The 22,304-nt window shown below is 42.0% G+C and overlaps 2 protein-coding genes across 2 annotated transcripts; both read left to right on the plus strand.

Moving 5' to 3' along the window:
* The first annotated feature begins 4,521 nt into the window (after window positions 1–4,521).
* Window positions 4,522–14,455, plus strand: ppp1r26 (protein phosphatase 1, regulatory subunit 26). The gene is made up of 5 exons (XM_072372706.1): window positions 4,522–4,917; window positions 8,522–11,783; window positions 13,678–13,792; window positions 13,884–13,969; window positions 14,062–14,455. The coding sequence occupies exons 2-5, from the start codon at window positions 8,536–8,538 to the stop codon at window positions 14,120–14,122; spliced, it is 3,510 nt and encodes a 1,169-aa protein (XP_072228807.1). The 5' UTR covers window positions 4,522–4,917; window positions 8,522–8,535; the 3' UTR covers window positions 14,123–14,455.
* Window positions 14,456–14,500: 45 nt separating this feature from the next.
* Window positions 14,501–18,894, plus strand: mrps2 (mitochondrial ribosomal protein S2). The gene is made up of 4 exons (XM_072372707.1): window positions 14,501–14,628; window positions 14,857–14,976; window positions 15,062–15,182; window positions 17,617–18,894. The coding sequence occupies exons 1-4, from the start codon at window positions 14,553–14,555 to the stop codon at window positions 18,161–18,163; spliced, it is 864 nt and encodes a 287-aa protein (XP_072228808.1). The 5' UTR covers window positions 14,501–14,552; the 3' UTR covers window positions 18,164–18,894.
* The last annotated feature ends 3,410 nt before the right edge of the window (window positions 18,895–22,304 follow it).

A 22,304-nucleotide genomic window follows, 5' to 3' on the forward strand; every position in this document is an offset into this window, starting at 1 on the left:
CTATGTACAACTCAAAATCCACAACAGAGTGCCTCAAGAGTCACAAGCTAAACCTCACAGCTCCTGGACCTTCTACGGAGTTCTGTTGATATGCCTCAAAATTGCAGTGTAAATAAAAGAGCTCAGAGAACTAGAAGCTATTTTTCTGAGAATTTAGCGTGAAAGTGAGGGTTCAACTACTGAGGTTGTATCAAGTGCCCCATCTTTCCCTCCAAAACTGGAAAGAGCTGAGCTGCTGTCCATGGTGCTGATTCTTTTTCTCCACTGAGGTGACTTTTGCAGCTGCACAGCTGAACATCCGCAGTGGATGGCAGATTTCAGGAAAGGAACAGCATTGAAAGAGAAAAATGAAAAGAGACAGAGCAGCTGTTTTGCATTCCCATCATGCATTTTATTTTATTATCAAACTAATGGATCCGGAGGACTTATTGCCTTGTCCTCTGATGTCTATTCTCAGCGCAACATCTGACACAATTATTACCAAGTACCAACAAGAAGCATATCACTTCCTCATTTACATGTAAATGAAACCAACAAATGACCAGGCGATGTGCATTTCAAGGTCAGGAACACGACACTATACCGCTGCTGGTGCCAAGTTTTGTACCACTTTTAAAAACTGATCTGTTACCACTGGAGTAACTTAAAAGATGTCATTCTCATAGTGAATGAGGCACAGAAAGTGTCATATCTTATTCTCTCTAAAAAACAGAGATGTAGACAGTATATATTTGGAATAGTGTAGTTACAGTATAAGGGTAGAAGGTAAAAGGGCAGTCATACTTTTCTTCTTTTTTTTTCTTCATTGATGCTTAATTGAAATTAACAAAATCTTTCAGTGAGATGTCTTTGCCATTAATCTCTCTAATAAATGTTCAAGTGCATCCATTATCTGCAGCTTTCACAGGACTCTAATTAAGGGAGCCCTGATAGATTTTCAGTTTACACTTGTATTGATGATGATCACATATGGCTCAGTGTGGGCGTAAGATGAAAGGAAAGCAGGTAGAAACAAGAAATATAACTGTGAACTTGGCCCTTTTCTGACCTAAATGTCAACAAAATACTCTTTAACATCATTGTTAGTGGACATTATTATGACTTGTTAAACTCGCTTAGCTCAGATTTTGTCCAGGATTAAACAATCAAATATAAAGGATGATACAAAAATAATGACACTGTCACACATCCATCCATCCATTTTCTATATCCACTTAATCCAACTAAAGGTCTGGGGGCTGGAGCCTATCCCAGCTGTCATTGGGCGAGGGGCGGGGCAGACCAGTCCATCACAGAGACAAATGAGACAAACAACCATCCACGCACACATACATTCTTAGGGTCAATTAGAGTCACCAATCAACCGAACATGCATGTTTTTGGATGGTGGAAGAAAGCCGGAGTACCCAGAGAGATGCAAAATGCACACAGACAGGTCTCAGCTTGGATTCAAACCAGGAACCAGCGACGGTGTTAACCACCTCACCACCGTGCAGTCTGCAGCTAAGATCCGTTTGGGGTAAATACAAAGTTTGTGAATGCAAATAACTTGATAGCCCAAGCTGGGATTGATCTGTGCGCAGTATGTGCACTTTCTAACTTTTGATGGAAGAAAGAAAACACTCATCTTTAATAAGCAGGATCAATTTATTTGTCAGAAGAGTTTAATAGTGAGTGGTGGAGAATAAAATTCAAGGACCTACAAGTACAAATCAAGGCACAGGATAAGGGTGTAGAGGACAGTATCCTGACACCAAATATAATCCACTGCAAAAATATACATATAAGCTAATCAAACATGAACTGAGACAGTTTCCAGTCTTGTATTTTAAATTCTTATTGTGTTTATTATCACCACATTATTGCATGTATTTGTGTGGAAATGCTTCCTGGGAGCTGTATGACAACATACAACTAATTGAGAAGTGGTGCTCTGATCTTTAGTTCATTAGTTTCCACTAATCAAAGTAGCTGTTTCAAGTTTAATAAAGAACACACATATGCCCTTGTTCCCTGGTGCCTGAACTGTTCAACCAATTATACTTCTTTTTTTCAGACTCAGATCATGTTTTATTCTGTTGTACCCACGCTGGTCCAATAGTCTTATTGCCTGTTATTTTTTTTCTAACCAATCATTCTTACCCTGTTCTTTAAAAATCTCTTCTATTTCGTTATCCTCCCTCCTGACCAAACGTAACACTTCCCACCTCTTAGCCATCTCCACCTCTTCCTGATGCCCAAGGAAACTAATCAGAAGCAGCTGCTGCCTCCAAACTCAGATCATCCACCACTATCATAAACTTTTTATGTCACCATTCCACTGAGATGATCATTTGGAATTCAATCAGTAAATTAAATTGCTTTAAATGAATCCCTTGTGTAATAACAAATTTAGTTCCATCTTTTAAAATGATTTATCTCCTTTTGTAAATGAGTTTGTAAAGTTAAAAAGATCAAAAGCCACAGGGGTATGTGTATTTTTTTACATTTAAATGTTTCAGCTACTGATTTGCTTTGCATTGCATTTACTGATGTTTACCCATAAAACATTATCAACACTTTATGCAGTGTTTATAAATTATTGAGGAATACTAAGTGAATACTATCACCTGAGGTTTATTGAGGACTCCATCTATTGTATGTCACCAATAATTACAAGAACTGAGCTACACAAGCAAGTTCTTAGCTGCAGGCACTGTATATTAGCTCAGATCGAGCATGGTGTAGTTTTCGTGGAGACGATGAATGCCAACAAAAAAAATATTTTATACTTGATTTTAATTAAATGAATAAGAACAAAAAAAATTGACCAGCAAGTATACCAAGTAGTTGTGTACATTTACAATATGGACAAGGACCCACGGGTGATATGTCATGATATGATATAGTGAGATGTTTTATGATGGGAACTTTATGAGTCTCAAAAAAAATAAAAGATGATGGTCAGCAGAACAGTTCTGCTAATGGTGCAACAATTCAATAAGCCTCTGTATTGTAGGATGAGCGGCGCATTGGTTCAGTGGTTGGAACTGTTACCTTGCAGCAAATCTCTGCGTTCAAACCCATGTGGGTTTTCTACTGTCTCTTGGTTTCCTCACACATTCTAAAGACGTGCATGTTTGGTTAATTGGTGATTTTAGATATAGGCTGCCTGTCTCATTGTGTTAGTCCTGTGATGAGCCTGTCCATGGTGTAGCCTTCCTCTTACATATTGAGAAAGGCTCCAGGCTCCTGTGACTCAGCTGAATGAGATTAAGAATAAGAATGTTACGGCTTTTAAAACATAAAGAAATATCTGTCTTGGAAAAGGAAATCTCATTTTGGTTCTCTGATATGTTATTGTTGTTGCAATTGGTAATGCTGTATGGTAAACAGCAGGCTAGAATACCTCTTAGTACCGGTTGTAAACTCTATTAGACACTCACCAAAAAGGATTTATGACAAGTTAGACATTTACAAAAGAATAAAAAAGTATTTAGCCAAAATCAGGGAAAAAAATATTCACGGTCCAAGGTTTCATGCTTTTATTACCTCAATGTCAAGATCAATTGTTCTGCACGAACAAGGATTAGTTGTGGAAACTAAGTTAAAACAGTCCAGCACACAAATGGGAGGTGTTTAAACCAGGTGTAAGGACATGAAAGGGAAATTTAGTCATTTGCTTCTAACAAATTTTCCACAAAAGTGCACAAAGCTTTATTCCTCCACGAGTGCACCATTTCTCTCTACACATGTTTTTCTTGTCTCACACAACAACACCACATGGCCTTAAAGTCAATGGCCCAATTTTGAGCACTTACAACTTATTAGTTTCCTGTTCCCCCAACGGCAGACAACTCATGGTGAAGTCAGTGCAACTGCAACAATGTGGCCCTGTGATTTATCTCAAAGCAGACACTCGTGTAACATCAGTCATGCAAAGGGAATTGGAAAATAACTCGCCTTACATCATTCATACATGAGCTAATCTCTGGCTCCATCTTTAAGAGGAGGTCATTTGTTTTCGACTGGCCTTTCTGGACTGTGCCTAAAGTTGCTGTCAGGATTAATCCTGGATTCTGGATTCTATTCCAATGTCTGTACTGAAAGGATACAAAAACATCATTCCTAATCACTAGTGACAATTGAACACGCAGTTAACCCACAGCCACATCTGGTTGCTTAAAACTGTTTGTGTTGTTCATTTCCACAGGTATCAATGGAAACAATAAATGTCCACATGATGTTGATAATGTCCTTGTTGACACATCTGGCTTGAGTTAACGTGAACTTTGGAACATTGGAAGTTTGATATAAATATTGTGGTGAGAAATTAGGCAGATAGCAAGTCGATATTTAAGTACGTGCACTTAAAACTGCACAGTTCATATCAGCGCTGAGCATAAACTGGGAGTTGTCTCAGGAGATAAAACTGCTAATAAGAAAGTGCCCGATAGTTACAAACTGTCTTTAAATGATCTGCGCTACAGCAGGTAATTATATTTTCTCTCCTTCAGACAAGATGCAACTTATTTATGTTTTGCCATGGCTGAAGGCTGCCCAGGTCTCTGGGTTAAAGGTTGTTAAAGCTACAGTGAGTTCTCCTAGGCTAATCTTTTAAATGTATTAATAAAACACCATCAGACCTACAATGGACATATAGCTTTCTCTGGTAAAGCAAAGCCCTGAAATGTACGTCGGTAATGTTTCTGGTGGAAACACGTCTATGCCATATTTGAAAGGGTCCACGCTTGGTTGGACTGTGGGTTTGAGGAAGCTCGTCAGCCCGGCAGTCGGAGCGGAGGAGGGGGACTCGGCAGTGAGAGCTTTAGGCTGTGTGTGAGCTCGAGACGGACACCGAAATATCTCCAACACGGCTTTAATCAACGCAGCAAAGTGCACACACTCATTGTAGTGGTCGTTTTGTGTCATTACTAGGTGAGTCAAACTTGTGCACTGTCTGTTTTGTGGATGTTTTTTTGGTCAAAATAGCCGAGCTAGGAGTGTAAGCTGTGGCTCTATACAAAGGCTTTCTTTGCCGGAGAAAATGCCGGGGCTGCAGCAGCCGGGAGGCCCGCCTGTGTCTTTCAAGTCACCGACTCGCCTCGGTTATCCTTTTACCGTTTCACGCCATCAAAGTCATCGCTCCTCAAAATTCAACTTGTTTGTTTTACCCCCCCAAAAAGCGTTGACAAGAATTATCGACAGTTTGTGGTGTTCTCGACCGAGCACCGTGTGTTTTGACAACCATGGCCGGTACGAAGAAACATGGTTGCTCTGCGGAGTCTCCTACCGATGCAAGCCGGGCAGCGGTGCGGTCCGCGCCGCTAGAGGCTCACAGGGACTGCCGAGGTTGCTTTGTCGCGAACAAGGAAGCGTGCGGAAGGGAAATACTCGCAAATACACGTTTGATTATGTAATGAAGAAAAATCTGATTCACAGTGTTGGCCCGTCTGGTGAAACTTTCTTTTTAATATAGCAGACAAAGTTGACACACAACGGTGTGACGTTTTTTAGCTCAGTGGATGTGCGTTAAGCAAATTTTCAGCGGGGCGTCTTTGGTGACCAACTGTTTCATGACAGTATTTGTACTCGCTACCAGTTTCAGCTTGTATAATGGTTACTACGGATGGCTAAGAGTGAGTCGTATTGTCCCACGGTATCAGACGAGCCAGACGGGGTGTCCATTCTCCCCTGCAGGCTGCATACTAAGCTGGAAGGGTGGATTTACAGTCCGGGCAGGTAGGCTAGCACTGGCTCAGCGGCTCATCTTTGAGGTAAATGTTCTTGGGCAATACTAGTTATTGACATTCTGGATTTAGCCCGTGCTTAACATGTATATTAAACATTACTCATTCCGATCCTCAGTCATCTTCAGGTATATGTGGATTATTCAGCAAAGCAAAAACAAGAGCATACTCTTAAAATAGATATTAAAGAAGAACATTTTACTTTAGCAGGCAAACTGCAAGCGATCTACCTTTGTACTCAGATTAGTTAACCTGTGTAAAAGTATTGTTACTGCAGTGTAGAAGTACTTAATCACAATGCAACCCTCTCATTCAGAATCCCACATGTATTTTGTATCATAAACGAATAGTAAAAGAAAAAAATGTCTACTGTAACATGGAAGTTTTGGGACCTTTGTTCATGCTAATGTGTAATTGCAGGCAACTGGTGGAACTAGTTTGAACTACTTTGAATTTAGTTTGGTCAAGTGATTTCCAACCTTGGGGTTGAACCTCCCTAAGCGGTCACAAGATAAATCTGGAGGGGGAAATTGGTTTCTATTTTTTTATGATCTTCTTTATTTTCGGAGAATCCTTTGGACAGTTTTTGGGCCTCTTAAAAGAGTTTTCTGGGCAAAATCTTTTCTTTTCCACCAAATGGGGACGCATGACTGTATCTGCGCATAATTTATGTCGGTCATTAAATGAAACATCACCACTGGCCCAAACCAAGCTTTTCTTTCAAAGAGAGCGTCATGTCAGCTGGTTACAGTAGGATGAAGTCTGCTGGGTTTTTTTTTTTAATTGTTACCTGTAAATACATGTGAGGTGAAGTGGTATTTTTACTTTGCTCTGCCTCTTTGTACATTTTAAAAGCATTGGAGCTTCTTTTATCTCCACATCAGCCAGTGAGCTACCCCAGTAAGAGCAGACACGATAATGTTAATTTGGGGAAACTCAATGTCCTCTGCATTTAAATGGAAAAAAATATGATATATCTGCAACTTGGTGAAATGAGTGGCGAGAAAAATTTATGAGATACTCACTATCATCCTTACCTCCAAAAATACCTCTCGTTCTTGAACCGGTTCCATTCGGGAGACTTAGGACTTTGGTTCTACCCACAGAACTATCCTGCATTTCCATCGGTTTTTAAATGGAATCCTTGTATTCGAGCATGCCTCATCAGCAGATGGTGTTCCCCTTCCTCTTTTTACAGCACGTACAACATAAAGTTGAACTCAGGCTACTCGGTGGGCTAGTTGACTGTAACTCCTCCAAAATACCTAGCGTGCTAGATGAGCCTGTGACGTGTTGGCAGGCATCGACCACTGATTTGCCTCCAATTTTAATGGTAACGCACCAAATTATAGAATGCTTTTTCACCTCCAGCCATATTCGCTCACATTTATACTGCATTTCTTTGTACATGGACACATTGGCAATGTAGCGTTCAATGTCTTGCCCATGGACACATGAACATGTGGGCCTAATGTAGAGATTTTGTCAGTGACCTCCGAAACTGGGCAGCAAGTCAACTACTGGACAATGAAATATTCAATGTAAAGACTGGAGTTTAACTACAAGGGACGATCTTTTAAATCTTTTCAAAAGTAACACTCAGCAGTAAGCCACAAGTCTGACTCTGGTGGAAATGTGCTCTTCTATGGCCCCCATTTGGGATTTTATTTTTCTTCAGCTTAGCTCTCCATCAGAATTTCTCCCTGCTTCTCCAAACTGAGAGCGCTCTGATGGCGGCCTGCCACAGTTAACCGACTACTTATCCCAAAACCCAACTTGAATTTGTAATTTATTTAGTTTTTTAGATAAAACGCGTGCATGAACTTGAATCAGTCATGCATCAGAAGTAATAACGATACTGTAATTGAACAAAAATGTGATATTTCTACTTGAACATATGAAAGCTGTCTCCACCAGTGATTCAACCAAAGTGACCCAAGTAGCAGAGTTTCAACAACATCCAGCATAACTTAAAGCCTTTATGAGACAGCGGCTGTCAAATGCAAGAGCAACAGGATAAACGCAACCATTTATTAATGTTAATGTAAAGATAAGGGCTCAGAAAATGTGGGGCATAGCAGTATTAAAACACAGCTGTCCGTCTACCACTGACACTTCGGATGCTCCTTACAAATTTTAATGTATTTTTTGGGGGATGCAGGGTTGGAGCCTTACCTCTGTGAAAGATTACGTTCATGGTTTTTATCTTTTATTTTTTTTGCTCTTAATGCATGATTAAAAGCTTATTTATTTGTAATCACGTGGGGTACATTTTGGCTCTAAATTGTCACGGGGCAGCCCCGACTGTGTGGAGCTTTTTACGACAGCGGTTTAGACCCGGGTCATAATTTCTAACAGCTGTGATAAAATCCAGCCTATGTCTGTGTGATAAAAATGTCGGTACACCTGAACACATTCATTCCTAACCTATTCCACGGTAAAAGCCTCTCAGCAACACTTCCTCCTTCAACTCTGATCAAATTTGATCGGTATTAAAGTCCACCTAAGTTTTGTGTGCTCAGTTTTTCCTGCTTAACACAACAAATAGGGTAAAAGTATGAGTCGTATTTGACTTTGTTTCCAGATAGATGGGCAGCAGCAGTGCTGTGTGACAGATTTTTGTAGAAAGCAAATATCCCTGAAAGAAAGTGACAATTTAAGGAAATGGAAAAATACTGTGTATGTTTAATTGAACTGTCAGTCAAATCATTTTGTTGATAAATTCTATTCAAATAAATCCCTCTTGTACTTTGACCTATCTGTCATGATTTCTTTGTTTGTTTCCTCCTTAGATTGAACAATGTGAATGTCGTGGGAGGCAGCTGCACTCCAATGCTCGGGGAAACCTCCATCCTTCACTAGAATGTACTTGATGAATGTACCTCCTGTCGCAGCGACACAAACCGAATGGAGAAGATGTGGCCCACCTGGAGGCTTTAGCCTTCCAGTTTGCTTCAATGACTCTGACACAGAGTTGTCCACCAGAGGCACGCCTATCTCAGACAAGGTCCAGATGATCATAGAGAGCCTTAGGAGCACCCAGTCCTCACTCGAGATGGGTGACGAGATCGAGGGAAACATGCTATCAGGACAGGAAAGCCGTACCCAAGTGTGCAAGGCTGCAGTGGGTTCTTATGTGGCAGCCAAGTGCAAAACTAAAAGTCCTACTGAAAACCCACGGGCCCACGTTTCTTCCACAAACAACCATGACAGCAGTGACTCTGACAGCGACGATTCTGTGGACAGAGGGATCGAGGAAGCAATACTTGAGTACCTGAAAGAAAAGGACGATCACAAACGCAAGGCTGAACCTTGCTCCACTTTTTTCCAGTCATCCAAAATTCCAAGAAAAAATCCATCTGTTCTTGAGCTTCCCAAGCAGAACTCTGGAAGCCACACATCCTTTGATTCCAGTGGCCAGTTCCCAAGACATGTCAAAACTGAGACTCCAACAGCACCAGCGACCATACCTATAAAAAAGTACATCAAAAACAAGGCCTCGCTCGATGAAAACTTTGATTTGAATCAGAGTTCAACCAAAACTTTAATCAGTTCAAAAGAGACGGCGCAAAGCCCCTCTAAAACAGCCAGCCTCTCCAATAAAACCACAAAATGCCCAGTCACCGTAAAGGTGGAGCAAGACTCAAATGATTCGAGTAGTGACGACGGCATTGAGGAAGCCATTCAAAGATACCAGCTAGAAAAAAAGGAGCAGCAGAACAAAAGGGAAGCCTTCAATCCGCATCCTTTCCAAGTGGAATCTGAGTCCACCAGCGACGACGGCATTGAAGAAGCAATTCGCTCCTATCAGCTCGAGCAACTGAAGGAAAAGGACGTCTTCAAACCGTTTCTACAAAAGCAGAAGCCTTTCAGCAAGGCACTAATGCATGCTGTTGGTGGCACTAGCTTGGAAAACATGAAGAAACACAAACTAAAGAAAAAAAAGGGCAGAGCAGACAAACAGATTAAATCTCTTCAGCCTCATCCGTCATCTGTTTTGCTCCCCAAGCCTGAACATTCAGACAGCCCAAAGGGTAAAGGGAATGGACTGCTTTCTTTCAAAGTAGAAACTTTTCAGGAGCAACCAGCTCCCGCCCCTCCCAAGGTGAATACAACTGCAGAACTGATGTGTGCTGAAGCAATACTGGACATTTCCAAAACCGTCATGCCTGGGCCTTTCCATCACAGCGTGGGCATCAACGCCTGCGCCCCCACCGACTCCTCCTTGCACTCCTCTGCTCCTGAAAACGGCCCGTTCGAAGACAGCAACGACAGTTCTGTTGACAGTGAGGATGGGATTGAGCAGGAAATCAGGAAATTTCTTGAGCAGAAGGCCCAAATGCACAAGCAGCCACCTGGCTCCCAGGAGCCTCGGGATATAAATGAAGCAGAGAAAGTGAAGGAAGGAAGCCAAAAGAAACCGCAAAGACTGTCTTTAACACAGAGAAGAAAACTCAAGGAGAAAAACGGGACTTCAGGAGCAGACGACAAAGGTAAAGAAACAACCCACATGCCTTTACTTGAGCCTACAAAGGAGTCGAGCCCTGTGGCATTTTCACAGAGAAACCAACACACCATCACCGCGTTGCACAAGACAGACCAAAGTGGAGACAAAAGCAGCTCACTTGACAGTGACGAGGATCTCGACACTGCAATAAAAGACCTGCTCAAAACAAAAAAGAAGTCTAAGAAAAAAATCAGAGACTTGAAGCGGAAATCCAGGAAGGGCATCAAAGATGAAGAGCCACTTTTAGGAAGTGCTGTACTCACCAAAAAGTTCAAACCTGAACCCACTTCCAAGTCTAGCGCTTTGAAAAAAGCACTCAAGAATAAGGATGACATTAAGGAGCAGTCCGGGTTGAGTAGAAAGAGTGTTTCACAGCAAAGACAAAGTGATAAAAGTAAGGAGCCGAACCTTCATGAAGGTGAAACGGGAACTGTGATGGGGGCCGAAGGTGGAGACCACCAATCACTGCACACTGGTGAAGCTCCTCCTCAGAAGGATGACAGCAGCTCAGTGGACAGCGATGATAGTATTGAGCAAGAGATCAGAAGGTTTTTGGCCGAGAAGGCCAAAGTCTCCACTGCGGACAAAACTAAAGATGGAGACGTGTCGAGGAACGGTACCGCCATGGTTCAAGATGCAGATATTAAACGGGAAACTCAGCTGGCTGAGATTCCAAGAAAAAGCATCAGTCCTTTCACAGGGTCTCTCAGCTCAGTTCAAGACGGAACGCCACAGAGGCCGCCAGACATCTGTCCCGTCAGTGCACAGTCGTGTGTGTCGTCGGTCCAGTCCTGCAGCCCCAGTCTTTTGGAGCCAGCTGATGGGGCGGGGGCAGCTAGAACCGAGCAAAGGAGGCCTACCGCTGGGAGAGATGGCGTCAACGATGGCCCTCATCAGATGGCAAAGGATCGACCAATTTTGAGTGCTAACAGCGCTCATTCTCGCGCAGAGTCAATCAAGTGGCGCCAGAGTTTGGGGCTCCCGATTTCTGACACGAGGACTCTGAGTCGGACTCCGTTTCACATCACCTCGTCAGAAATCAAAGAGACTGCACCAGCAACTCTGCCGCATCACAAGGGTCTCAAATCACAGAGTCCAGCCGCAGCTTGGTTCTCCTCGAGGACCAGCAGAGCGCCGTTTCCGTGCTCGGCAGAGACAGCAGTAAATCCCACAGTCAGACCCCCTGTTTTGAATTTTTTTTCCGCTGCCAGGCAGCACTCAAAGATGTCCTTTACACAGAGCCTTACGCCGGGTCACAGGCCCCAGTTCTCCATGGAAGAGGAGAGAGCGAGTATGGTGCAAATGCCAAAGGACAAGAGTGTGTTTGTTGAACTGGAATCTAATATGACCAACCATGTCCAGGTTCAAAGCAGGGAAAGGAGAGAGGGAAAAGACTCGCTAAGTGACAGGAAAAGGGAAGGCGAGAGCATGAAGATAGATGATAAAGATGTGCATCAAGACAAGAAGGAGGAAGAATTTATAGATGAGTCAGATTGTGAATCAGGCAGCAGGAGAGATCCAGGGAAGAAGCAGGGCTTTTCCACATTGTAAGTACTTGCTTTGATCAATATTCCTCCAGAATCATAATTTTATTAGTTAATTTCTTGGTTCTGCCCTACGTATTAATATAATGTTATTTCTCAAGTTCATTCATGTACAGGCTCTAAGGGAATATTTGTTAATATAATAAAACAAAACGTGCTTTTCATCAAATATGTTAGTACAGTCCTGATGTGTAACACAGTGGCGCCAGCCTGGAACTTATTTCCTTCCTTTTTTGTGCTCTTAAGTTAATCTGTGTCATTTATCCGCTGAAAAGCAATAGAGTGGAGCTTTGGTACATGAGTGGAAAGCACCAACAAAAAAAAGTTGTAGTTCTTTGTAATGGAAAATCTCCTGTTATTTCTCCTTTCCTTTTCTTTCCCTTTCTTTCCTGAAGCAACTAAGACAAGTAACCTCCTTGTGGCTAAATAAAGATTTGAGTTTGAGCGAAAAATGCTCAAATTTGGGATGATTCTTTTTTACTGTGGGTAATGAAAAGTAGCGTGATGTTAATGGGAAAAGTGCTTTTCCTGAAATGGGTTCAAGTCAGAAGAAAGTCCTTTAGCTTCCATGTGCAAATTTTGAACAAAAGTCATTATTATGGAAGTTTAACAGTATATTATATGATTAGATGTACAGTAATGAAACAGAGGTGATACTTTTGCATACAAAACATGATCAGACCAAATCAGACTTATGAGTAAACAGAACATTACTTGGACAGTAAATCAATTGTTTCAGTCTTTGGGAGGGGGGAAGTACCTTTCTCTTGCTTTTCTTTACATTTCTTTGGGGTTCGGACAAGAGAACACACATTGCAGTTGAACAAATGAGTTGATCAATCGGATGACAAACAGATCAAACACTGCTGATGTTCATGTTAGTTTCATTGAGTCAAAAGCATGAATGTATTCATTCAAGAAAGGCCAATCCAACTTCAGCACTGTTCAAACAAACACCAGACTTAACAATTCATGTAATTCAGCATGAACTACATCTGAAGTCTTCCAGCCCTCCACTTCACGCTGTTTTTGTGGATTGTTTCCGTAATCGGGCCTAATTTGATATTTTACTCCACAAGTTGCATCGTCCCACGAACAAAGTGTTGATCTGCACCGTCATAAATAAAGTTCCTTTGCTTCAGTCCTTTTTACACCATCGCCTCAAATTGCTCTTTTTCCTCTGATGTGTTTGGGAAAATCTCCTGAAAAGATGCCGCTAAACCTTTTGAGCTTTTCCATGCACAACGAAACCAGCCAGTGACGGTGTCTGAAGCAGCCGTGGCTCTCCTCGGGCACATCAGATCTGTCCTGGAACATGTGCGCTCTGAAACATGGGATAATATTTCACTGTATAGTTTTAATTCATAGATGGACATTTACAGCCCAGCTGTTGATGAAGGCCACTATAGCAGTCTCGGACGTGTAACCTCTTGGACAAAGTGTTGTTGAGATTCCACTGAAAACTCTTAATTACCCTTCTCTGTCTTACTGAGTATTTAGTGTGTTCATTTCTCTTGCCATGTTAAAGGTTTTCTTGAATTTCCTATGTGAAAAAAGCCTATTTATTTTTGTTTATCAAAAGAAAAAAACGTCACTGAACATGCTGTGCATTGCCAGGGTTTTTGTAAATATTTTATAAGAAGTGTTTTTTTTTTCTTTTACTCTTTCAATTGAAAAAAAAGAATATTTGCTGTGTCTTTTAAGTGTGTAATAAAGAGTGGAATCTGAGCAGCAGCGGGTCTTCTGATTGACGACGCATGTTGATTTTCTAACTGTGCCTGGAAATCTTTTCATTTACAGGCGAATTATCTCAAAGGTGGATTTTGGAATTAGTTACAAGCATGTTAGGCAATTATTAAAGAGTGATCTGATGCCTGTCCTGCCTTGCCTCACCCAGGTCTTTGTCCAGAGCCATTGATCCTGGCGTCACCTTCAGTCCCTGCATAGCTCTTACCTCAGAGGAAAGAAGCAGGATGTTCAGCAGGAGGTACCTGGTTAGAAAATGCAACAAGGTACAATCAAGTAAAGGCAGGAAAGTGTTGGATGTGATTGCTGTTCAAAGCCAGAGAATGAGAAGGATGTGTTTTGTGACCGTGCTTGCAGGAGAACGCTTCTCTTGTTAGTGTTTCTAAGTGCGCCGGAGGCACGCAGCGTGTCAAACGAAAGCTCCAGTTTGTTCCTGTGAACAGGTATGAGATTGCACCCCGATGGGTTCGTCACCACTATGAACAGCAATCGGATATTAAAAAAGCTTCTTCAACTTAATTTTCCTCTTTTGCAGAAAAATGGAGCCACAACAGCCAGCTCAACGTAACAGCGTAAAATTTCATTCACATTGCTGATGTTTGACATTTGAGTTCATGTGGGTTGTTAAAGAATAACTATTCTCTTTCTTGAGTTTGCATTCATATCAGCTCTGCTGCTTTAAGGACAAGCAGATTGCAAGTGCACTGTTGTCATTCTGGTTTTGAGAATGTTTTTGGCAAAATTTGAGCAGAGAGTTAAAGTTGACCTGTTCATTTAGACACTAATGTGAACAATTTTTTCACATGTTGTATGTTTAAAGTGTCACAAAATAGTAATGTTAAACACACGTTGTGTAGTCAATGCTGTTTTAAGTTTCTTTGGACCATTTGTAGTTAAATAACAAAGAAATTGTTTAAGTGGCGTTGTGTTGCGTTTCAGTAAAGTTGGGAAGTGAAAAAAAGGTGGTGTTATGGGCCTTGTTGTGTTCTGTAGAAAGTTAACACGACACATAGTTTACTTTACGGCATGTCAGGGACGCGCATGCGCACTTTGCTGACCTTCCGTTCGTTCTCAAGCATGGCTGCTCGGGCGATTACAAAAGGTACGTACAGAAAATTTGACTTAATGAAGATGTTGGTGTAAGAGTATTTTGTTTGGATAAATGTTTATTATGTTACCTAGGTCCTTCCTTTACAAATGTCGTCATACATCAAGTGAAACGGACATATTAGCTCCGCGACACAGCTAATGCTAGTGGCTCAATGCTCAGTGGCTAGTGGTGATGGTTAGTTCTTCGGGTTTTTTATCGATTTTTATGTCTCATCTTTAGGTCTTTTGGGGTTACGACCCCCACACTTAAGTGTCACAATTAAATACCCCAGCGGAGGACACCACTTTGCCACGGCCGCCTCCATTAAATCAGCTCAACCTCAAACTGACACCGTCACAGGTGAGTTGCAGTTACGTTGTATTTGTATTCACATAAATAGTGTTTGTCTGCAGACTCTCAGTGACACTGCTTCGTCTTCTTACAGAGAAAATCTTAAACCAGCCTCTTGAAAAGCCGGACTTTTTCCGTGTGTCGGAGCTGTTTTCGTTGAAGGACTTGTTCGACGCCAGAGTGCATCTTGGTCACAAAAAAGGCTCCAGGCACAGGTTGGTTTGTTCTTCCACAGCTAATCTGAAAAGCTGGACGAGTTGTTTATATTAAAGCTGCATTTTTCCGTTGTGATCAAACCCCGCCTGATGTGATGTGATGTTGTGGATAACATGGCTGCACCACATCTAACGTCTTGTTTTTATTGCTTTTCTGTCTCCCACTTCTACACCCATATAAGAAAAGTGTAACAGTGCGTCCTAAATATGCACTTTTTTTATGTAGTATTTATGTTCAGAATGACCAGTTTCTATCGGTTTGGGATTTTCAGCCTTATGTCATCCTTTATTTGTTAGGGTTTTTCATATTTGGGTCAGCAAACCATCATCACTGCAAAACCTTTTAGCTTTGTTCTGTGTTCTGGCATAACCTGCTAGTTTTTAGAAAGTCTGGATAAGACAAACTCGCATCAAATGAACTACTATTGGAATGGACTTTTGGATGTGGCTACAGATGTTTACATGACTTGCAGCACAGCATATGTCAGGGTTTCATATGAGTGAGGGATCTAATATGGTGAATAACCTTAATGTGGCTTCCGAGCAGAATTGTAGAGTTGGTATCATTAAACAGCTAACGGTGCTGTTTTACATGCTCCTGCTCCACCTGAACAAAGCAAAAACAGGGCTGTTAAGCTCACTTTTGGACTTTTATGTTTACAGGTCCAGCAGACAAAGAATAGCTCCAACAGACCAGGATCCATAAAGTATTGTGAATTCCCCTTGTTAGATCACTGTGGAGATAGTTACTGGTTGTGTCAATATCCTGTTTATAACTATAATTGATTCCTTATGAGCGAGAGCAGTGTACGGTATTTAAGCCATGTTTTGTATATTGCACATAAGAGGTCAGACTACACATTAACTATGGCTTTATGGTCTTATGCTTCACTGATATTAACAGTTATCAAATGCATAAACATGTTTATGACATAATGGGAACTGTGGAAAAAATTATGCTGTTCTTCATGTTCATTTTTCTGCTTGCTGAACATCTATTCTGACTTGCAAAGTTGTATTGCCTTTAGATGAATGAGTATAATTTCCTTTTCAAGAGAAGCATTGTCTTTTGCATCCTATGGAAATGCTGCTCTCTGATGCTGCAGCAGCTCTCCACCCACAGTCGTCGCAGAACTTTCAGAAGTCTTTCTCTCTGTGTTTGGCTTAAGTGCCGTCAAAACACTGTGACCGTGCACCTGTGATAACGGCAGGATGTAAAATATTAGGGGAGTTTCGAGACCTTTTAAAAAAAGTAGATCATATGCCACACGAGCGCCAGTCTGTTGATGCAGTCTTAATTTAATAAGTGTTCATTTAGACATGAGGCTGAGATGTGCAGTTGCTGTGTGATTAATGGAAGAAAAGCATGTCTGAAAGATGTGTATCTGAGCTTGATGGTATTGTATGTGCTCGTGCTCTGATGAGCAGAGGTTTGTACAGACGAGTCAACCAGTCTTAAAGGATGGAAACAAGACATGTCACAGCCACAGGGACACAAATCATATGTGAGAACAGTCAGAGGAAACACATCTGGGTGCTTTGTATCCCAGCGTATACCATGGAGTGGTATCAGTGCTGAGTGAAATCAGTGCAGCTCAGACACATTTGTGGGTTATTTAGAGCAGATGCTTCTGTGCAACCAGGCAAAGCTGGAAGGAACCTCGCAGTGAAACGCTGCATCACAGAAGTCTTGCAACAAGGACATGGGACAGGAGTCTGCATCCTGCGTCCTGTGCGATCAGTTGTTCCAACACACAAATTGGATAGAATCACTTGCAAATAGCATGCAGATGTCGGTGTGTCCTAAGGATCTGATTAGGGAAACAAAACACATTTGCCTACAGTCTGATTGTAGATTGGCCGTTTGTTCTCCATCTGTGTCGTTTGTTTATGAGCAGGGCGACATGTCTCTCCTGCTGTGTTGCATTAACTTAGAGCAGTGTTTCTCAATTCCGGTCCTCATGACCCACTGCCCTGCATGTTTTCGATGTTTCCCTCCTCCACCACACCTGATTCAAATGATCAGCTCGTCATCAAGCTCTGCAGTGGCCTGATAAGCAGCCATTCATTTGAATCAGGTGTGGTGGAGGAGGGAAACATCGAAAACATGCAGGGCAGTGGGTCATGAGGACCGGAATTGAGAAACACTGACTCAGAGCCAGCTAATAAAAAGGATGTGTGCGTGAACACCTTTAAAGTCATTACGACTGTGTCTCTGCTTTGTTTATGTCTTAATTTACCAGCCAATTGGAAAGTATGATTACACCTCTAACAAAGCATTGCATGCACTGCTTAAAGCTCGTCATTGTTTCACATACATGAGGTGAGTTGTATCAACACCAGTCACTTTTCGGTCATTTTCCCAACTGACAGATAATCTGTCCAATCCCGTTTGTATGTTTTTGTATAACTTTGATTGTAATTGTCTTTGTAGGCTTATGAACCCTTATCTCTACGGCTGCCGTTTGGACCATGATATAATTGATCTCGACCAGACTGTGGAGCACCTTCAGCAAGCCCTGAACTTCACTGCCCACGTGGCGTATCGCGGAGGCATCATACTCTTTGTCAGCCGACGCCGTCAATTTTGCCACCTGGTGGAAAGCACAGCTAAGGCTTGTGGGGAGTACGCACATACGCGGTATTGGCAGGGCGGCCTCCTCACCAACGCCAACATCCAGTATGGCGCCGGAGTCCGCTTACCTGACCTCATCGTCTTCCTTTCAACTCTCAACAACGTGTTTCAACAGCATTCGGGGATCAGAGATGCGGCTAAGATGAACATTCCCACTGTGGGTGTGGTGGACTCCAACTGCAACCCCAGCCTGGTGACGTACCCCGTGCCAGGGAATGACGACACTCCAGTTGCCATGGAGATGTACTGCCGCTTGTTTAAGATGACCATCAACCGCGCCAAAGACAGAAGGAGACAGATGGAGCTCCTTCACGGCCTGTCAGCACCCTCCTCATCAAACTCGTGATGTACTGTATAAGAGACAATTAAAAAATATTGGTGGAAAGTCGAGACTGTGTGCTTTACCTCATTTTGTATCTGGAAAGCATCTGTTCTTTGATGGGATGTGTTCAGACTGAGGTTGAGTGTCCATTACCTCTGAATTCTAAAGCTTCTGGAGCAAAACTCTGAACAGACATCTCGGAGCTCACGTGTCAGCTGGTTTGTCCTTATATTCTGTTAGTGAGCATCTTATGAAAGTGACTCTGTTTACACGGACTGCCGTCATCTTGTGCTGTTTTAATTTTGATTAAGGAAGCAATTAATGCAACATCAGTGTATCTGGAACAACTCAAGTAAGCCCTGCGTACAGCACAGCAGTGTCGGAGAGTCTTGATCATTTCACTCATGCTTGAATGTGTCACTGAAGTGTGGTTAAACCATCACTAATGATGGTTTAATACTTCTCATGTCCAAAAATTCGTGGCAGTATTTGAAGCATTAACTGAGTGAATTAAGCCCCGTCTGTATGGACACTTTTAAGGGATATATACATATTTTTTCCTATCTTGACTGATTTGAGCCACAAACTATTTATCTGACCAAGTTAAACATCTTTATGTTCGTCCTGAACTAAACTGTGCAGCAGTCCGTGTGAATCTGAGTCATTACTCATGACAGTTCAGCCAGATGTGTAAGGTAAGCACACGATGTACCTGAGAACTCACCCCAACTGAAATAAAAGCAGTTTGTAAGAACTTTGCTTTGTCACGTAATGTGTATATTAATCTAGTAAATGCTTTTCTTCCTGCATAAACCAGAGTGGACCTTTTTTTGGGGGGGGGGGGGATAAAACTGTAGTGTAAACTGTTTCCTGTGTTTCCAATTAGTTGGGGTTTTTTTTACATGAAGAGCTTGTGATGCAAACCTGTAGCTCAGCCAGAACATGATCTGATCTCCAAATCTGTGACACGTGACTAACTTCTCTGCGCGTGCGGGTATGAACAGCTATGAACAGCCATAGAAAAGTAGTTACTTTCCGTGACAGAGCAATCGACAAAAATACGTTTTATGACAAAGTTGCAATACAAATGTAAAAAAAAAAAATTGCGAGTTATTTAAAGTTTGGTCGCTCTCGGCTTCCGTAGTCCCAACGCTCGGTCTTCCTGTGTTGACTCTGCGCCCGCTTGGGGGAAATGTGCTTCAAAGACGACGTGGAGTAAAGATGTGTGACGTTATGAATAAAACGCTATTAAACTGTCGCATGCTATACAATAAACACGTTTGTTAAATAAACATTAAATTAGTTAAACGCTTTCTATGATAAAAGAAACTAAAGAGCACGATTTTCCATTTTTAGTCTCCCTACTTTTAGACATTCTGCCTCCCACGTGATCGGCAACAGGTTATTTATAAGTGAGGTTAATGCCTTCCGTGGCACCGATATACTATCAAAGGTTTAATCTCATGCAACAGGTCGATTTTAGCAGGATTTATCGGTAGTGTGTGTGTGTGTGCGCGTGCGCGCGTGGCCTTTCCAGGACCCAGTTCTGCCAAAACGGCAGCTAAATGTGAGTATGTACACAAATACATGTCACAGTTCTGCTAAAATCCAGGCTGTGTCACATGCATTGCCCTATTTTTTATTTTTTAAGTAAATAATTTTGAGTTCTGAAGTAAAGAAAAATGATTCAAATATCAATAAAATAAACGCGCCTGCACTCAAATGTAAATGCAGAAACAGTGAGTGCAGCATTATGAATTCTGATGTGCAGCCACTTTCAAATGTAAAGTCTCCGTATGTAAACGAGTGTTCATGGCAGACTGCACTTATACAGGGTTTTTTCTATTTCAGCCTACACGCCGCATCTATTCCTTCACACATACTCACACATATGCGTGTGTATGTACAGGCTGTCCGTACACACCAGTGCAGCGGTGCAATGAGCATTCAGAGGCTGACAGCCTGTGAAATGAACTACAGGCGGAGGTGTGAGGCTGCTTGGGGTTGTGGGCTGTTTCTTTATGTTTCTTGTCCTTCTGATTACTCTGATGTGGCAGATGGGGAAGCCTACTTTTGTGGGCTCTGTGTTTCAGGGCTTTGCAACATATTATCTCACTTTTGAATGTGAGAGGAAACGCATTCAGGCAGTGAAACTGAATACAAGGCCAGAGGTTAGGTTTCTGATCTGGTTTTAACATCTGGTGATGCCTTATAGCGGGTTAGATACTCTGACAGCACAGAGACTGTCAAATGAATATGTCAGTGATTCTTACTATCATTATTGTTGGTCATAGCTAAGAGTGTAATGATTCATTTGTGTAAACCTGCCACTGCGTGAGTACAGAAGTGTTTGACCAACAGTCCAAAAGACACCTGGTTTAGCACCATTAAAAAGTCACATTTGAAAGACTGTGACATTTCTTCATATTGGTTCATTGTTCATTTGATAAATCCAGTCAGTTAAGAGACTTAACAGTTCAGGCCCACGTGACGTGTTCCAGATCACTAGTAAAATGCTCACAAATGGCTCCACTGAAATATTTCCACCAACATATGAAACTCTTTTCTCATTTCCAGACGTCGGTTCGTGGACCCCAGATGTGTGGTATGTAACCCTGTTTTAATGTGTGTCATTTTTTAAGCAGAACTCCTGAAAGCCTGTCGTGTTGCTTTTGTCATTACAGGAACATGTGTGGTGAGAACATGCGCAGCTTTAACCCGCCCATGAGAACGAGGGGGGCTGACCTGACATGACTGCACTTCAGAGAACGGTAACTTGACTTGTTTCTAGTTTAACTTGTGACTGTAAAACTCTCTAAGTGAACATTGAGAGTTCATGTTGCCCCTTGAGACGCAGCCTAGGCTCCGGTGTCTTTGCTGCGCTGATGGTGGGCACACAGTAACGGGCTCACGATAGCTCAATTTCCACTGTTTCGTGGGCTTTGAGTATGGAACCGGGCCAGATACTTCCTGTTTAGTCAGTTTGAATTGATATTCCTACTCAGTACCAAAGCTTTGTCTTAATTGCTTAATTTTAAAATAAATTATAGTTTGAATTTGACATGTAAAATTTAACTTACAGTGTTGATATGAACATGTAATGATCGTCTAGCCTTTCAGATGGGATGTTGGGGATCAACAGGATGACCAGTTGACGACTTCTCTTTGATTCTGATAGAAAAAGGTCTCCTTATCCCTGTAAAATGGACAGGTAAGGCCAAAGGGAAGGATTGGGCTGGACTAACGTGATTAATGAGGAACTAATGAAGGTCTTCACCACAGTGAAACCCAGGTTTAATCGTGGATGGACCACACAACCCAGAGGAGTTGCAGCACTGTTGCTTTTGAGGATAAGACTTCATCTCGATTCACAAACAGACGAGAAACTGAGTTTAACCCTTAAACGGAAAGAACTGAGCTGTTGACAGTGATTTGTCTTCCTCGTGTGCTGAAACATCCTGCCTCAGGTTTGAAACAGCTGAGTTGGTGAAAGATTACCTGATTTCCAAAAAGTGTACAGAGGAAAGTATTGTGATTGAGGGGAAAAAAAAAGTATTTCCATCTTGAAGAGTTTTTCTTGTCAGTTTGCAGGGTTTCATCTCCACCGTCCACCGCCTGCCTCCAAACTTTCCATCCTGCAGTCGTCCTCGGCTTCCTGGAAGGTCTCCTTCCTTCTTTGACTCATGTTGTGGATGTCACAATGCCATTGTTGTCTTTTCCGAAGTAAATTTACAACTGCAATTTGGAGCTTCACCACTTAAGTTGTTTATTCCTGTTCTCTCCGGCTTTTTCTTTAGTTCCTGCCATCTTACCCTCACATGTCTCAAGGACTTTATTTTCTCATCCTTGTTTTTCTTCTTTGTCTCACATCCATACTCTAGATTTTTTTTTATGAGTATGTTATACAATCTCAGTTTCGCGTTGTGTCTTTTGCAGTTTGAGTTCCAGATGTTCTTCAGTCCCATGGACTTTCCTCGTGCCCTGGTTACACGCTTGTTGATCTCGTGTGCACATCCTCTGACTACAGACAAAGGCTCCTTGTTACAGTCAAATCTGTCCACATCCTCCACAGTGATCTTTGTTCCTCACAGTCATTCTCATCTTTCATTTGTTCATCTTGAGACTGATCTGTAATGATACATAAATTGTACAGAACGATCCCAAA

The sequence above is a fragment of the Leuresthes tenuis genome, unplaced genomic scaffold (genome assembly GCF_036924035.1).
Source record: "Leuresthes tenuis unplaced genomic scaffold, fLeuTen1.0.hap1 SCAF_19, whole genome shotgun sequence".
Taxonomy (NCBI): domain Eukaryota; kingdom Metazoa; phylum Chordata; class Actinopteri; order Atheriniformes; family Atherinopsidae; genus Leuresthes; species Leuresthes tenuis.